Below are 18,001 nucleotides of genomic sequence, written 5' to 3' on the forward strand. Positions count from 1 at the left end.
GGCCAGATTCTGAGCCTCCCTTTTTGGTGCTGTGCCCTGAATTGCCCAGGATCTCCAGCTGACCATGCTCAAGAGAAGGGCTACTGCTGCAGCAGACTGCACCCTTTGTTTCCTGCATTCCTCCTCTGTTGTAAAGAGGTAAAACCTGGTGCTTCTAGTGCCTGGCCTGGAAACAGTTCAGGCCAGGAGCAGGAGTGCATGATGGGGGCAGAGAGCATATTACTCATCCTGTGACTGATGGGGGGGGGGGGGGACCATGTGACCAATCAGTTCACATCTTACACCCCTGCATCCCGTTTCCCTGGCTACCTTGACATGTGCTTGCTCTTAGCCCTTCAATAAAGACTGGCTTGGGTCTAGAAGAGATAGCCACTTCCCTCTTCACCTTTACTGTCTGCCTGCACTACTTGTCATGTGTGCTCCCTATACCAGCTAGACAGGCCTTCCTTTCCCAGGAACCTTCTAGTAAGGCCGCCCTTCAAAGCTTCCCGGCTGCATCTCAACTCAGCCAAAACAGTACCAGAATTCTCAGTAGCCTCTTTCCCCAGCAGCAATGTCTGCCCCGATTCCTTTCTCATCAGCAGTGCTCTCTCTTCATCCACAGCCCAAACCTACAGCCCTTTAAGTGTTGCCTTCTCCAGACACTTCCAGAACTACCCGAAAGGGTTTACTAGCCATAGTGAATGTGCCTGGCCCTAGTTTTGCTTTTAAAACCAGAAGAATGCTATTGCCACCAAAAGCACGTGGCTTTGCATCATGACTAGTCAGCTCAGGTGGCAGGTGACGTAACTTCAGACCCTTTAATAACATAAAGCCACAACTTCCTCCCCGCCCCTGAACATTTCTGTGGCTTGGAGCAAGGGACTCTTACGTCGTTGGTATTGTTGGGCAGCACCGTTGGCAGCATCCACTCCGGCCTGTACCTCCTCCTTCTGCAGAGGGTCAGTCTGGCCACTCTAAGGAAAGCAAAGGATACTGATGAGAAGATTGTTCATGCGTAGGCCTCTAGACCTGAATGGAAGTCCTCTTAACAGCAGTCACAAGGGACAAAGAAACTAAGTAAGCTCCAGGCTTAATGCAGCCACACTAAATAGAGCCAAAAACCCTTGCCAAATCTGGGGTAGAATGGCTATTGATATACCAGTACGAGTGTGTGTGTAGCCCTGAAATGTTTAATAAGTAAATATTTATGGACTCACAAGGGCATTAATGTGGTTTATTCATACCAATGTATGCTGGGAGGAATTTGTGAAATGTATACATGTCTTTATGTAGTAGACAAAAATAGAGCAGACTTTCTATTTTTCCTCTGAGGAAAGCCTACGCGTCTAATCCCCTGAGATCCATCCTTGCAGCACCTGAAGTATTCTCCAGTGTCAGCCAAAGGAAGCTACGGTGTGGGGAATGTTTTTAAAGTAGAATTTCCTGCAGTAAGAATGGGAAACCTTGAGCTTGCCTACAGAGATTTCCCTTGGAGGAGGACTGGGAGGGAGCAGTGGAGAGGAGGTATCATGTACTTTAAAAGAGGAGTCACCTCTCCAAGGGAAACAGGGCTTTAGATCATGTGCATGTTGGCTGAGATTAAAAGCACCACCAGCCTAAACTGTATGAAGAAAATAGATGTATTAAGGAATGGCCACACAAATGCCTCGGGGACAGCATAGAATTGAGGGCCAGACATTTGTGGGGACAGAGTGGAAGTAAGGACTAGACACCCAGGGGAACAGCATGGGAGCTAGGGACATAGACACCTGGGGGCACAGAACAGAACCAAGAGGGTCAGGAAGCCCCAGCCTCACCCACCTGTCGTTTTTGCTGCAGATCACTCTGTAGCTGCTTCAGGTACCAGTCGCTGTTCTGGGTCTGCAACCCTCGGAGGCCCAGAGCCACTGACTGCAGAGCCTTGAGCAGGGTCAGTGCACAGCCCTGCTCTAAAGCCAGGTTGATGTTGGCCAGGGCAGATGATGCTGAGGGGAGAACAAAGGTTTAAAACCATCTGACAATAACACAACAGCCTAGAGAATCTTCCTTCCCCCAAACAACCTCAACTCCAGACTGCACAGTCAGTCCTAGTGCCCAGTCAGTCCTAGTGCCCCATGGCTCAGAAGCTCAAGAGTTTAGAGTCAGAGAACCCAAATGCCATCAAGTGGAGGATCTCCAAACCGTCTGCAGTCTCCACACTCCTGCCACACTCCAGGCCTACTTAAAAGCTTCCAGCTGTGAATGGTTTGGCACCAAACCAGACACAGCAATACCTACAATACTCAAGATATCGTTGTTTCCAAAGATGCTTCCGAATTGTGTAAAACACACAGAACAAAGGGTTTTCTGTGACAATTTACAGCTTTGGGCAATTTTTAAATCTTTTACACTTGCACTTTGGAATTCCCACTGAACTCACCCAACTGTCCCTACTGTGATGGCATATACCTCACTGACAGCCTTAGTTCCTTCAAACACTCCTCCATGGCATTTGAAACCACTAGCGGGCTGTCTCCCTGTGCTGGGTAGTTTTTAAGTCAACTTGACACAAGTGAGAGTCATGTGAAAGGAGGGAACCTTCACTGAGAAAAATGGCCCATAAAGCAGGCTGGAAGGCAAGCCTGTAGGGCATTTCCTAATTAGTAACTGATGTGGGAGGGGCCAACACATTGTGGGTGGTGCCACCCCTGGGCTGGTGGTCCCAGGTTCTATAAGAAATCAGTCTGAGTCAGATGATGGCGGCATGTGCCTTTAATCCCAGCACTCAAGAGGCAGAGCAAGCCTTGGGGAGCAAGCTTGTAAGCAGCACCTACTCCAAGGTCCTGCCTCCAGTAGAAGGGTTGCCAGGGAAACCCCAGATGTTTCTTCATCAGAAGAGCATAGGAGACATCATCTCCCATTGAGGATGGGGCAACTGGGCATGGGGTGTCTCAGTGTGTGCCTGAGCTGGTCTCCAACCGTGGGCTTGAGCAAGCCTCTTGCTGAGCTCCTGAACACAGACAGGAACTTGAACCCTCAGTTGCATGGCTCATAGGGCAATTTGGTTTCTTGCCCTTGGGAAGGCGATGTTTTGTTTTCTAATTCCGTGTAAGTTAATGGGATTCCTGTGATATTTTCATCATCCATCACCGTCCATTTACATGTCTACCCTTTCCCCTCATCCTCAATAGTCTTCCTGGGCTGTCTTATTTTAAGAGTTATGTTCCATGTTTAAAATCATGCACATGAAGTAAAATAAGGCATTATTAGATTGCAAGCCAAAATAAGGCAACTTCTGATCTAAGAAATTATAGCTATGAGGAGTTGTAAATTTTTTTAAAAGATTATTTATTTATTTTGTACGTGAGTTCACTGACACTGTCTTCAGACATACAAGGAGAGGGCATCAGATCTCAGTATAGATAGTTGTGAGCCACCATGTGGTTGCTGAGAATTGAACTCAGGACCTCTGGAAGAGCAGTCAGTGCTCTTAACAGCTGAGCCATCTCTCCAGCACCCCCAGAGTTGTAATTTTTATATTTATTATGTATAGACCATTTCTTTTCAGAAAACGAAAAATACAGTGTTATTGCTACTCCATTCAGAGATATGTGATTTTATCATTAATGTTGCAAAAAGAAATCAATAGAATACTAAAAAATTGAAATATTTGGGACATAGCAATACTTAACTTGGATTAAAAGAGAGATGCAGGGGTTGGGGATTTGGCTCAGTGGTAGAGCGCTTGCCTAGCAAGCGCAAGGCCCTGGGTTCAGTCCCCGGCTCCGAAAAAAAGAAAAAAAAGAGAGAGATGCAGATCTCAAGCTCCCTCAGAAGGCCAGACAGCAACCCAAGAGAAAGGGGGTCTCAGATAAACTAGACTAGCTGTTCTCAACCTGAAGGTCGAAACCTCTTGGGAGGTCAGATAGCCTATATATCAAATATTTACTTTACGATTCATAACATTTGTAACAGTAGCAAAATTACAGTTACAAAGTAGCAACAAAATAAGTATGTTTGGAGGGTGGAAACTGTTAAAAGGGTCCAGCATTAAAAAGGTTGAGAACTACTGGTCTAGAGACTGCAAGGGGAAGCAGCCAAAGGTACAGAGCTGGGCCAGGGATACAGCACAATGGTGGTGCTTCCTGGGTATGAGTGAGGACCTAGGTTCAATTCCCAATTCCCAAGCACTGAAAATAATTACACACACACACACACACACACACACACACACTCTCTCTCTCTCTCTCTCTCTCTCTCTCACTCATACATTCTCATATATGCACACACACAGAGACACACATATTCATACAAATAAACAGACACTCGGGGTTGGGGATTTGGCTCAGTGGTAGAGCACTTGCTTAGGAAGCGCAAGGTCCTGGGTTCGGTCCCCAGCCCCAAAAAAAAGAAAAAAGAAGAAGAAAAAAAAAAAAAAACAAAAACAAAAAAAACAGACACTCACATACATGCACAAACATACACACTCGCTCAAAGGTAAGATACAGAAAGGCTAGCTGAGAAGTTGCTTTAGATCTGTGATCTCATGTAGGCTCCTAGAAGACCATCCCTTATCTCTGCAATTCAATTAACGGATACCTGAGCTGGGGTGATAACTTTTTCCTTAAGTAAAATAAAAGGAACTTCATTTTTCAGAATATAACATTGAACATAAACAAAAGATAATGCATGATTGTATCTTTACAATTAAATATAGTCAAATAAAAAATTTTTAGGGGTTGGGGATTTAGCTCAGCGGTAGAGCACTTGCCTAGCAAGCGCAAGGCCCTGGGTTCGGTCCCCAGCTCCGAAAAAAAAGAAAAAAAAAAGCGCTCTAACCACTGAGCTAAATCCCCAGCTAAATCCCCAGCCCTAAAAAATTTTTTTTAAAGGAGGCTTCTCTTAAGATACTTCTTTGGTGGTGATACACACCTTTAATTCCAGTACTCAGGGAGGCAGAAGCAGGTGGATCTCTGGGTTTGAGACCAGCCTATTCTACAGAGTGAGTTCCAGAACAACCAGGGCTACATCAAGAAACCCTGTCTTAGGGGAGGAAAGGGGGGAAAAAAAGAAAAGAAAAAGATCCTTCCTTGGGCTGGGGTGTAACTCAGTGGTATCGTGCTTGCCCTAGGTTCCAACCCTAGCACTACAAAGAAGAAAGAAGAAACTCGGGTGTCTTGAGGCAGCTCATCTCCTGCCTTAGGTTTGTTTGTAAGTTGGAGGCTGTACTTACTGTTGACTTTGTTTACATTCCCTTGGATTTCAGCTTGTGTGAGCAGTTCCTCATAAACGTCCCTTTCTCTGTCAGAGTTTTCCGTCTGAGGATGAGTAAAAACAGTAGAGATGAACCCAGGTCTCTGAAGAGCGTGGAGAAGTCTGTGTGTGCTGCTTCCCACCCACCATCACGACAAAGCCAAGAACAAGTCTAAGTATGGAGTCAGACCTTCTGGAAGTGACAAAGTTACATGGCTATACCTAAAAACACAAGACCCAGGTCCCCTTATTACAAACAGTAAGGGGTTCGTGCAGAGCAGAGCCAGGAGCGACAACTCAACTGGGCACTCAAAATGGACCAACTGTACTGCACATGAGTTACATGTCAATAAAATGGCGTTCACAGGCTGGTTTACCAAACATGGAAGAACACAGTCAATTAAAAAGATGTTGCACTTGTACCCTGTTTTTAGCATTTGTCATCTTGTCCTGCTTGGCCTGGTAAAGCACATCCTGGTAGGTGGGAGCCAGCGCTTCTTCAAGATTGACAAGCATGGCATTGGGGTTTTTCAGAGCCGTAAACGTGTCAGCTGCAACTCTGTGATCAATAGCTTCATTAATAGCAATGACAGCAGCGTGTACTAAAAAAAAAAAACAAACAAAGAAACTAAATCAAGACACAGCACACTGAGACTACAGGTGGTAACGGGTACACACTCTACAGACAAAAGGACATTGCGACCAGCCATCACAGAGATGGTAGACCCCTTGCCCAGAGAAAAATCACAAGCAAGGCTGGAGGGCTGGCTGTCCCTCCATCACCGGCCATCTCCTCCTTTGCACACAGCAGGTGGTTCATCTAGAATCCACTGGAATTTTCACCACACTGAATATTCGTAATATACCCTGACCAAGTATATGTGCTAAGAAAAATGTTCACCCTGAACTGTGTAATAAATACCATAAGAGAAAGATCCCTAAAAGGCACCAAAATGCAGGGCGTTTAATAAAATTGTCTTTAATAAAAATGGATAATCTACTTTTAGCCTAAACTATCCATTGATCAAAGCTGCTAGCAGAGCTGCTCCTGCCACCCCAGCACAGCATAGCCACCTTGAGTTATGAAGAGCTCCCTCCTTACATGCAGCCTCATCCACCGAGAGCTCGTTAGCCAGGATGCCCCCTATCTTGCTGAAGGCAGGCATCTGGATCCCGTACTTCTCAAGCTCAATCTTCATGTTGTTGATTTCTTCCTCTGCAGGGAAGAATGAAGACCTAGTCAAGCAAGGTAAGTACCTTTTCATAATTCAAAGGGATAAAATGGCCTCTGCCTCCAATTAAGGATTAAGGAAATACTGTAGGCACTTAGTACTTGCTAGACGACATGTGGTCAATAAATCTGCTCCTTCTATTACCAATAGCATCAAACATAACTGTAAGGCAAAAAGACCCAGGGGCCATAGTTTTTAAGAACTGTACTTCCAGCCCTCCCTGCACTAATCTGCTGATGATCGGAGGCTTTAAGGTAAACTGGGTGACTGAGTCACAATCTGCTATCTCAGTCTCTATTATCCAAACCACTAGCTGCTACTCAGTTTCCTTTCCCGGGCAGAAAGCCAAATGATAATGGAGGCTTTGACCTTTTCCCTGAGTCTGGTGAATGAGTTTCCGGGAAGGAAAAATATTATAGATAAAATACTACCAATTTCAAACTCCACGGCTGAGAAAATAATCACCAGTTGAGAGATCTGACCCTTACTCCTGACCAGTGTTACCACTGTCCAATCTTCCTCCTGGTCTCCATCCCTTCAAGTACCTGACCAGAGCAGACACACAAAATGCTACGGCTTGGACTGTGGCCTAGCCCACAAGGGCCCATGTTACAGGCTCAGTCCACACTGTGGGGTTCTGAGAGGTAGAGCCCTTTAAGAGGCGGGGCTAGGGCTGGAGAGATGGCCCAGTGGTTAAGAGCACTGGGTGCTCTTCCAGGGGTCCTGAGTTTAAATCCCAGCAACCACATGGTGGCTCCCAACCATCTGTAATGAGATCTGATGCCCTCTTCTGGTGTGTCTGAAGATAGCTACAGTGTACTTATATATGATAAATAAATAAGTCTTAAAAAAAAAAAAAAAAAAAGAGGCAGATCTAAGTGGAAAACCCCTAGATCATGGGAGGTGCCATTCTTGGAAAAGGATTGAGGCTATTCTCATAGAACCTTTAATTCTCACAACTAGCTCTCAGAGAAAGCCTGGGCCCACCAAGTCTTCTGGCTCTAGTCTCACAATACAGTCTCTGACGTACAGGCTTCCACCAGGCCACCTGCTACTGTCTGACTCTCCATTTCCAGTCTCCAAAGCTTCTCTCTACAAGGTATTTCATTGTTCTTACGATATACAGGAAATATGGAACAAGAAAGCTTAGACTTTAACATAACTAAACGTGTTTCTGAGTCAACTCATTCTCCAGTCTTGCCCCTTAATTCTTCCCCAACAGGTGCTAGTTATAAAGCTTTTTTAACAACCCGTACACATTTAATGTTAGCTCCACATACCACCATCTTAAGTCTTAATGTCACTATTCTCAAACAACTGACACACAGACAAAAATATGTATAAGAACACGAACTCTACCGCCATCCTCACATAAGCCAAAGAGCAGTTTGCAATTCTCCGGTCCATGCTCTTCCCACACTAAAAGGGTAGTTCATTTATGTTCCTCCCACTTCCTTGTGGGAGCATTTTCTAGAGCCTTCTCCTTTAAGATAGGCACTGTTGAACTTCCCAGGCGATTACCAAATGAGTCATACATTTTCCACAAGCCTCTGGAACTCCTTACCTGTGAAGTCAACCTTTCCATACAGGTCTTGAATCTGAGGAGCCAGGCCCAGTTTGAACAGGTACAAACTAGAAGACACCAATGTGCAAAGAGTGAGGCCTCCTGCCACAGCAACTGTGGCTCAGGTGGAGGGGGGAGCCTGGGAAAAGGAGCACTGAGAAGCGCACCCCCTCCCCCAGCCATGACTGTTACCCCAGCATGCTTTGTGTCACAGTGAGAGGCACAATAGGATGAAAGATTCCCCTTAGACTACAACTTCAGGTCCCAGTTGTGCCCCAAAGTTAATATATGCTGAGCTGCTGGTGTTAATATAAATCGTGTTATAGTAACACGATGTTCGCACAAGTGAGGCATACTTGTATGTTTAGGTGATGAGACATTAAACAAGCCTCATGAAAATGACGCAGACAGCGAGCGGCTCTAGCCTCAGTGGAGTTGCTATCGCTGACACAGAAGCTCGGTTCAGTTAACTAAGAGTTAAAATACAGTACATGCTATTTTATTTATCTTTGTTCTTCAGAGAATAAAAAGCCTCTAGACTCTAAACTCGATGATGGGAAAGACAAATCTCACCAACCCATCTTTCAGAGAGAAATGTCTACAAGTCTATATTGTTTGGTTGATCCTGGAGCTCCAACAGATCAGAATCAATGAATTAGAAGAGATCAGAGGACTCTACAGTGTCTCAGCAAGGCACAGAAACAAACAAACAAAGCATATTAGATGGTGCCTCTGGCATCTGGCCATCAAACCTGAGTTCGATCCCCAGGACCCACTGATGGAAGAACCACTGATTCCTGTAAGCTGTGCCCTGAACTTGACATGCACACCCTTGTGCACTCGCAAAACAAAATCATTTTCAAATAAATCTAAAAGGGTCTTTCACGGTTTTTCAGATAATTATAAACCCCAGTATCTTCCAAAATAACCGTGCCTGTGGATAAATATTCTAGACAATCTGTTGTCCTTACCAGGTTTTAGCAACAAATGAACTCACACTAACTTAAATTCAATTTTCACAACATGAAAGTTTTTTATTTTTCTTAATGTAAGGTGAGGGATAATGGGCCTATTTAACATCAAAATCAGTGGGGTTTTATTTCAGTTTGCTTTGTGGTGGTTGGTGGTGGGGTCTCACTGTGCAGTCCTGGCGGCCTGGAACTCACTATGTAGGCCAGGATGACCTAGAATACTGATCCTTCTAACACCAAGCTAGCATCAGTTCTCAGACGTGTAAAACCTTAGGGGAAGGAAGGAAAGCTCGACTGAGCACCGCCTCGGTGCAGCAACTGCCTGTGGATCAGAGCCAGTAAAGCTCTGGGAACAGGAGGTGCTGAGAGCACAGCTCAGTGGCAGAGAGAGCGCTTGCCTGCCTGGGCCAGGTGTGGGTAAGACTCTAGCACTGAAAGTTGGGGGTTGCGGGGAGCTCTGTATTACTGCTGGTACATACAAAGTCATGAGGTGGGAATCTGTCCTGAGAGCTGTTGTTGAGGCCCCGAGTAGTTAACAGCCTCTTCCTACGTACTATCAAGGGTTGCCAACTTACCTTTCAGGAAAAACAACAAATGAGAGGAAAGAAAGCATTACTCCCAAGTCAGAACACTCGGCTCTGTGTGTGCTTTCTAAGCACCTACTGCATATGCAAGAGGAATGGAGAACAATGGCAGGCTTCCTCCCTTTGTCCTGACCCCATCATCAGGAAGGCATAGCTAACTCCTCATCTATGTTTCAAAGAACTGAGGGCTTGGGACCCAAGCTACATCAGAGGCTACAGAGGGAGCAGAGAGGAATTCTGTCAACTTAGGCTCCGTGCCTGCCAAGTTCAGACAGCCATTGTAGGCATGGCCTTTACAAGGTTATCACTACGGACAGACCTCAGCAAACCACGCCAATCACAATGCTGAGAATTAATCAGGCTTTGGCTCAGACGCAAGCATATGAATTTGTTATGCTCTTAACACAGAGATGTACGAGCTCCCTGCAGTCACTCTTTGCATGCTCACAATGATGCGGGTGATACCAAGGGTCTCGCCCAAGTCTCACAAAAGACCCGAGATGGAGCAGCTCAGTGGCAGAAGGTTTGCTTAGCATGTGTGAGGTCCTGGACTTAACTTGAGATAAAAGGCTTCTTACAGGTACACACACACACACACACACACACACACACACACACACACACACGCACACACACACGCACACACACACGCACGCTATATAGCAAGGGGAATCCAAACAAACAAATGTCACCTTCACATCCCACTTCCTCCTCAACCTTTCTCAGTCCTAGAGCCATGAAGGAATCTGCTAGCATATACTTCCATTCCCAGCTACCAAAATGTACCTCTTCCTTTCCCCACCTCCCTTCAGACTCCTGCTAGTTCAGTACCCTGATGATTCTAAGAAGTGGGAACCTGAAATTAAGTCATTTTCCATGAAATTATGCTTTACCTCCTATCATATTTGTGTTGGTATAGCAATCACTTAATGAACAAATAACAATGGAAGGCCCCAGATGGCTGACTGGAGAAAGGACACCACACCCTGATTAAGATGCAGAATTCAGAGAGGCGCCAGATTAAAAAAAATGAAAGATTATACCATGTTTCTGCAACAATAATATATTATGGAAATAAACAATCCCTTCTCTCTGTTCCCTAGAAAAACACAGGTGTTTCAGTAAGGATAATAGCTTCTATTCCACTTGAAAATCCTGAAGTTGATGTAAAACCTCTTTCATTCTTACAGCACAGACAAAAAAAAAAAAAAAAAAAAATACCCACTGGCCCGAGCAGTTATCCTTAAGTGACTTGTTCTGCTAAGAGGCCCTGGTTACCTGAGGGCGTGGATACAGTAGATACATCTTGGCATGTTCTTCCGGTCGTAGATATCTGTGGTTTCTGGATAAAAAATCTAGGAAGAAATCAAAGAAGTAGACTAAATGGATTGGTTAGAAGAATCTGGAAATGAATAAAGACCTTTACTAAGATAGACCAGAGCTCAGGAAAAGATCTTCAGGGAACACAGCAGTGAGGCTCGTGTTCAGGAGAGTGAGCAGAGCCTCAAGTTCTCTGCAAGGCACAGAGCATATTCCAAAGTGGAAAGAAAACGAGGTCGTTAAGCAGGGTGAAATCAGACGATTGCTATCGAATTCAAAGCCAGACAAGCGAGGACCTGGCAAGTGGGACAAGGATGTACCCTAGCTGTGGAGGGAAGGATAAAGCCGAGCTTAGAGAGCGCACAGCACAGGAGGCAGGACCCAGGCCATGCTGAGGAGAAGCAAGCTGCGGGCCGCAGAGTTGTTGTGATGGTGGATGGATAAAAGAGGCATTTCAGATAAATGAAGAAAGTTTGGGGAAGGACTGGATGATAGGTTAGGGTATCTCCAAACTTCTGAGACTAAGTCAGAAGAACCCTAAGTTCAAGGCTTGCCTGGATGAGCTGAAGGGCAGCCTGGGCAACTCAATGAGAACGTCTCAAAATACAAACCAATGAAGGCTGAGGACACAGCCTGAGGGTAGAGCACTTGCCTAGCTGCCACTAAGGCCTCCCTAGTGCCACTACAAAACAACACAACAAAAGACCCCTAGAAACACAAACACAAACACGCTTCAAATACCGTTTAAAGGATGCTAAATTGTCATCACTTATAGATGACAACACTATACGAAAGGCAGGAAGTCACAGGTACAGTGTAGTAGTTTACATGAGCGTGCATTTTACATTACAGAAAACAGGAACAGGAGGTATAGGTACACAGAACGGCCAGGTAACCATAGTAACTTGGCGCAATCACTTCCTGACATTTGTGGGACGTACCCTTGACAGAGAAGAGCACTTCAGCAGCTGCTCTGAGGAAGTGGGGACGAAAGCTGGCCTCTCACACAGAAGCAGATCCACATTTGAGTCAGCTCAACAGACCCATGTGTAATAAAGAGCTCAACACAGTAGTTAACACTGGAGACTGGTCACCACACGATGGTGACACTTGGTGACACTCCAGAGCTCACTTGTAGCCCTCTTCTTTTTCTATTATAAAAACCTGGGCTCCACAGGGAAGTCTAAGAGAATCAAAACCACCACCTAATCCCATCACAGTGATGAAAAGTATTTCCTTACCAAGGAAAAAGAAAAAATATGAAAGAAAAAGACTAAAATTCTTTTCCCGAATCAAACTGAAAAGAACCTTTATCATTAAGGAGGAGCAGGCAAAACTTAGCCAGCATGGTGTTATGTGCCTATAAACCCAGTACTCTGGAGGTTGGGGCAGGAGCATTTTGAGTTCCAAGCCAGCATAGAGTACGGCTTGAGCTACTGTCTCAGAATGAGCAGAGAGAGGAGTAAAGGGAGGGAAGGGTGAATGGGAGGAAGATAGAGGAAGGACAGACAGATCATTGATTACTGTGTAGAATAACTTTGCAGGTTAAATGAGAGCTGTTATGCCAACACCAGCAGTGACATGGGCACCCCGTAGGTTACCTTAGGCAATCCAATCTCATCCATGGCATTCAGCCACTGAATCACATTATCCGTGTGTCTGAAGTGTAGGCCGGTAGCCTGAAAGAAAACACAAGAGCATTGCATGCTTTGGCAAGTGCTATGTAAAAGCTCTTGTTGTGAATCGCTACACCATCCCCTCCCTTAAGGTCATTACACTCCCACCTTAGTACCAAGAAGCTGCCCTCTGCCCTCCTCTCACTTAGAAACTGCGTGGAGAACCTCCCTCAGCAGTGTGCTTTTACAGCTTGGTCTCTGGAATCACACTATCCGAGGCTCGGTTCTCGGGATTGGACATCTGCTGATGACAGTGGGAGTCATTCAGCTTTGCAGTGTGAGGAGACGGTGCACACGTAAACCTCGTAGGTTAGTGTGAGGCTTGAGCAGATAGAAACAACCTACCGGTCAGGGTTTTCATAATATACCTAGAAGTAATCCCCTACAAACACCCATCTGCTTGTTTTTAAATCAGTGCTGGGTATCAAACCCCGAGACTCATGCATGCTAGTCAAGAGCTCTATCCTCTGAGTTACAACCCTACATCTATTAGTTTGGAGCAAGATCAATTTACAAAGAGATGAAGGGATATACACATTTTTTTCCTTGTTTGTTTTGTAACCCTGGCTGTCCTGGAACTCTTTGTAGACCAGGCTAGCCTCAAACTCAGATATCCGCCTGCCTCTGCCACCTGAGTGCTGGGATCAAAGGCGTGTATCATCATGCCCATCTACAAAGGGATGCGTGCGTGCGTGCGTGCGTGCGTGCGTGCGTGCGTGCGTGCATGTGTGTGTGTGTATGTGTCTTTTAAAGACATTGCTAGGGCAAATTAATTTTTAAAAATTAATAGGGGTTGGGGATTTAGCTCAGTGGTAGAGCGCTTGCCTAGCAAGCGCAAGGCCCTGGGTTCAGTCCCCAGCTCTGGAAAAAAAAAATTAATATAATGGTACATATGATGGCACACACCTGTGCCACTCAGGAGGCAGAAGCAGAATTGTCACAAGTTCCAGGCCAGCCAGGCTTACAAAGTGAGACCAGGAAACCTCCCCTCTTCATTAGTGTGCTGCTGTGCTATCCTCAGAACAGCTCCTGTGCTGGGCAGTGGCTGCACACCTTTGACCCCAGCACTCAGGAGGCAGAGGCAAACAGCTCTTTGCAGGCTCCAGGCCTCCTTGATCTACATAGCAAGTTCTGGGTTAAGCCAGGGATACACAAGGCAGACCCTGTCTCAGGAAAGGGAGGAGCAGGGAATAGCTCTAAAGATGTCTTTGTCATAGCTTTTTTACTTAAAATTCAAAATATTAAGTCTTTCATTTTTAAGAAGTTTCTAGTCAGGCATGGCGGTGGTGTCTGCCTTAAATCCCAACATTCAGGAAACAGGGGCCTGAAGATATCTGAGTTCTAGGCCAGCCTTCTCTTCAGATGGATTTCCAGGACAACCAGGGCTGCACAGAGAAACTCTGTTGTGGGGGTGGGGATGGGGGAGTTGCTGTTTAGGATTTCATGGTTTGGATCTAGAATACCCTCTAAGAATCCTGAGTGATTTTAGTCCCCAGCTAATAGTGCAAAGAGATAGCTGTAATGTGAGGGTCCTAACGTCATCAATGACTGAGCCATTGACTAAGTTCCTGGTTGATTGGCCTGATGGGGTGGAAGTAGGTCACTGGTGACACATCTCTGAAGAGTCTGTCTTCTCCTCTTTCCCCTTCTCTCCCTCTCTTTCCTCATTCTGTCTCCTGTTCCCCTGCTCCCCTCACTTCTCAGCCACCATGAGGTAAGCCCTTCTGAGCTTTGCTCCCTGCTGGGATCGGCAGCACGGCCAAGGAAGACCGGAGCAGAATGACCACAGACTGCCCAGGGAACTGTGGGCCGCAGTAAATAAGTCTTTCTTACTGACTTTTCTCATTTCAGATAATTAGCGCATAGTGATTTTGGCTAAAGACCTATACCTTCTTGACCTGAATTTAAACCTTAAACATAAAAACTATTTTCACAGTCTGTAGCTTTGGCTCATATGGCTTTGGGCTCAGTCCTGAAAGTCTGCCCTTTACATTCTGGCTATGTCGTCCTTCACTGTCTCTCAAACTAACTCAGACGCAAGTTGCTATCAAGAGCTCTGAAGATGGGAAATCTGGTTGTTCTCCACATCCCGACCATCCTCTTCAGGGATGGCCGCAGGATGCAGTGCATTCATTTACATACGCTTTCTGAAATGAAGTTTCTTTCCCATCTTATCTTCAGTTCCTTCAGCATGGCAGGAAGAATGTTCCCAAAGTCACAACAGCTACACTAGGTCAGTCACAGTACCTAGTGACAGTGGTAATTCCCCCAGTTACTTCCTCTACTTTCTAAGAATGAAAAAATAAATCACCAAGGCTGAGAAATTCTAGTTAAACTACCCTGTCAGAAGCATGCTACTAGAACTGCTCAGCTGACACCATTTCCTGAAGTATTCACTCTGTACCACTCCGTTATCCTGGGTCCCTTAAGGTGGGTGCTTTGTTTGCAACAAGCACACACCTTGCATGGATTTCTCCACAGATGCCACACAGAGCACCCGTGCTAACCCTCTCACGTGCGCAGAAATATTCTAAGCACCAAGCAAAGAGCTCACCTTGTATCTGGTCTGCTCTCGATCGTAGATTTTCTTCAGGGACACCACTTTGGGGGAGAAGAAGTTCCCTAGCTTGGCAAGGTAGACCCCATTCCGAAGGCCCTCCTCCAGCTCTGTGGTGGGCGGCAGGTCCTCCCCTAGGCATGCTTCCATCCACCTGCACACAAGAAAAAGACGGTCAGAAATTCTCTGGGGGTTTTAATTTCTATTCTGAGCCAAATGTAAGAACACTCTCGAACACATTCCACACGGACAGGCTTCCTGGCTGTGGCTGAGACCTCTTAGCAAGGTTGGAAAAATCCATCTGCAACCGAAGTCACCATCTCAATCATTTACTGGCTGTCACTGGTCTCAACTGGCTGTCACTGGCGGCTTTTTCAGGGCGGTGACCTTCTAGGCTCAGGCACTAAGGTTGCTTTTAACAGTCAATCAGCTGGGGTTGGGGATTTAGCTCAGTGGTAGAGCGCTTGCCTAGGAAGCGCAAGGCCCTGGGTTCGGTCCCCAGCTCCAAAAACAAAAACAAAAACAAAAACAGTCAATCAGCTAAAATACTGCAGAAGGAAACTCCTAAGGAAAGAGTAAAGCACAAGCTTTCTCTACATAACAAGCCCCCCTGAATGATGAATGTTTTAAGAGGCTCCTTGGACACAGGAAAGAAGACATGGCTACACACGAGGGGAAAAGAAACCCACTGGACGCTGGTCTCACGAGTGCAGGGAGTGGAAGCCAAACACAAACCTCCAACAGAAAGTTGTTCACAGCAATGATTGCTAACCTCTTTACATTTTTTAAACATTTAAAATAAATACACATGTAAGTAAAGGTGTGTATGTGTGTGCACCTGTATGTGTGCGTATACACCTCTGTAAGTATGTGTGTGCGTGTGTATGTAAGCAGCACCTGCCATGGCGTGTGAGTGGATGCCAGGAGACCACTTGCGGGAGTCTGTTCTCTCCTTCCACGGTGCGCCCTCACCACCTCCCTGCATTGAACTCAGATCATCACACTTGGAAACAACGCTTCCATCCACTGAGCCATCCTGACAGCCCTTTACCCACTTTTCGCCAGTCTCCTGAGTCTCTAAGGGAAGCTATCGTGTGCACATTCCAATGTTCATGTATTTAAATTCTACACAGAACCTCAGAACTTTCATTGACTTATGAACCTGGAATAAGAACGCATATTAAAATTATTCCCTCAAGTTATGAAGGCTAGCAGTATCCTCCTACTCTTCTCCACAGTGGGGAAAAAAATCCAAACATCAGATGCTGCTTGATCTGTTAGACCAAAGTCAAGAATGTGTGAAAAGCTAAGTGAAAAAAGGTCCTGGTGAGTAAAAATAAGCTTTATAAAGTGTGTCGGCACAAGAGTTTTTATTTTGTTGTTTTGGCTGGAGGTTTTTGTTTTGTTGGAGTCTGGGGTCCTGATGTGTTTAATTCCTGAGCTCAAGCAATCCTCCTGCCTCAGCCACCAGAGTACTCAAGACTATAGGACCCCATTATGATTGTACTGGTTGACATTTACATTAAAAGGGGAATAGGGATGTAGTTCGGTGGTACAGCATTTACCTAGTAGGCTCTAGGTCCTAAGTTCAATGCCCAGTACCTCCTCAACACTAAAAGACAAAGATGTCTCAGCGGGTAAGAGCACTGGCTGCTCTTCCGGAAGCTCTGGGTTCCATTCCTAAGACCCACATGGCAGCTTACAACCATGTGTAACTCCAGTCCCAGGGGATCCAAAACCCATTTCTGAGCTCCATGGATACTAGGCACATAAATGGTGTACATACATGCAGGCAAGTACTTATACACATAAAAAGTAAGACATTTCTCCTTTTTTCACCTCAAATACTACAGACCAGTCAGTTAGTTCTATTTTCAAACCAAGCCTCTTTTAGTGCCCCATGAACAGTGTGACACACAGTAGGTGGCTAAGTAAAGGCTGGATGGACAGCTGGACAGACCAGAGAACCTTCTGCTTGTCTCCCAAACACAATGTCAACTTTTTCTTCTGACTTTCCTTTCAACTGTCACGATAAGAAGAGAGTTTTCCAGAAGAATTGCAATGGTAACTACACCAGCCACCATCCTGCCAGGGCTACAAAATTCAAGCTGTCTCTTCACAGGGCCTAAAAGCCGTCAGGAGATGGTCTGGGAAGAACAGCAGCTGCTGGGACGGAAAGAGCAGAGCAAAGGACATGTCGCATTACTTTCTTCCTAGTAGTTTACTGTTAAAAAGAAAATGGGTGGCCAGTTGTGTTGGCACACGCCTCAGATCCCAATTTGGGAAGCAGAGGCAGGTTGATCTCCGTGAGTTCAAGGTCAGCCTGGTCTACATACTGAGTTCCAGGACAGCCAAGGCTATGTAGAAAGACCCTGTCTCAGAAACCAAACAGGGTGGGGAGTGGCGGGTGAAAAAGGTCATTCTGACAAACAGCTGCTGGCAACCCCAGCTCTCAGGGGACCCTCTAAATTGGGTTCTCATTCACAGGAACAACTCCCACCACAACAGCTGAAGTCGAAAGCAGCACACAATAGGCGAAGAAAAAAACATTCTTTGCTTGGTACGGTGTCAACTGATAGGGCGGACTTGGATAACAGCAGAGTGGACTCATCTGACCCAAGTCTGAGACAGTTCCCTTAGGTGATTAGATCCTCCTCCTCTCTGAAACTACTAGACCAAATTGAAAATAAAAGACAGGACTGACCTAGGTGATCTCCTACAATCTTTTGTCTTTGCCCTCCATGGTCCAATAGCTATAAAACATGCCTACACTTACAAGGTTCCTGCAGTAAGGTAGGATACTAAAAACCAAAAACCAAAAACCAGAACTAAAAAAGCCAACTGTGATTTGGTGACTAGATGAGCAGAGGCAGAAGCCAGAAG

At 45.7% G+C, this 18,001-nt stretch overlaps 1 protein-coding gene across 2 annotated transcripts in view; it reads right to left on the reverse strand.

Annotated features, from left to right (window-relative positions):
* Positions 1–18,001, reverse strand: part of Iqgap1 (IQ motif containing GTPase activating protein 1) — a 90,202-nt gene that overhangs the window by 43,100 nt on the left and 29,101 nt on the right. For both annotated transcript variants that reach the window (NM_001108489.1, XM_039082350.2), the window contains exons 3-11: positions 15,116–15,272; positions 12,487–12,564; positions 10,844–10,920; positions 8,011–8,078; positions 6,317–6,430; positions 5,638–5,816; positions 5,195–5,279; positions 1,804–1,967; positions 872–956 (exon numbers count right to left, since the gene is read on the reverse strand). In NM_001108489.1, the coding sequence (NP_001101959.2) occupies positions 872–956; positions 1,804–1,967; positions 5,195–5,279; positions 5,638–5,816; positions 6,317–6,430; positions 8,011–8,078; positions 10,844–10,920; positions 12,487–12,564; positions 15,116–15,272 (1,007 nt within the window). The remainder of the gene's footprint in view (positions 1–871; positions 957–1,803; positions 1,968–5,194; positions 5,280–5,637; positions 5,817–6,316; positions 6,431–8,010; positions 8,079–10,843; positions 10,921–12,486; positions 12,565–15,115; positions 15,273–18,001) is intronic.

The sequence above is a fragment of the Rattus norvegicus genome, chromosome 1, assembly GCF_036323735.1.
Source record: "Rattus norvegicus strain BN/NHsdMcwi chromosome 1, GRCr8, whole genome shotgun sequence".
Taxonomy (NCBI): Eukaryota; Metazoa; Chordata; class Mammalia; order Rodentia; family Muridae; genus Rattus; species Rattus norvegicus.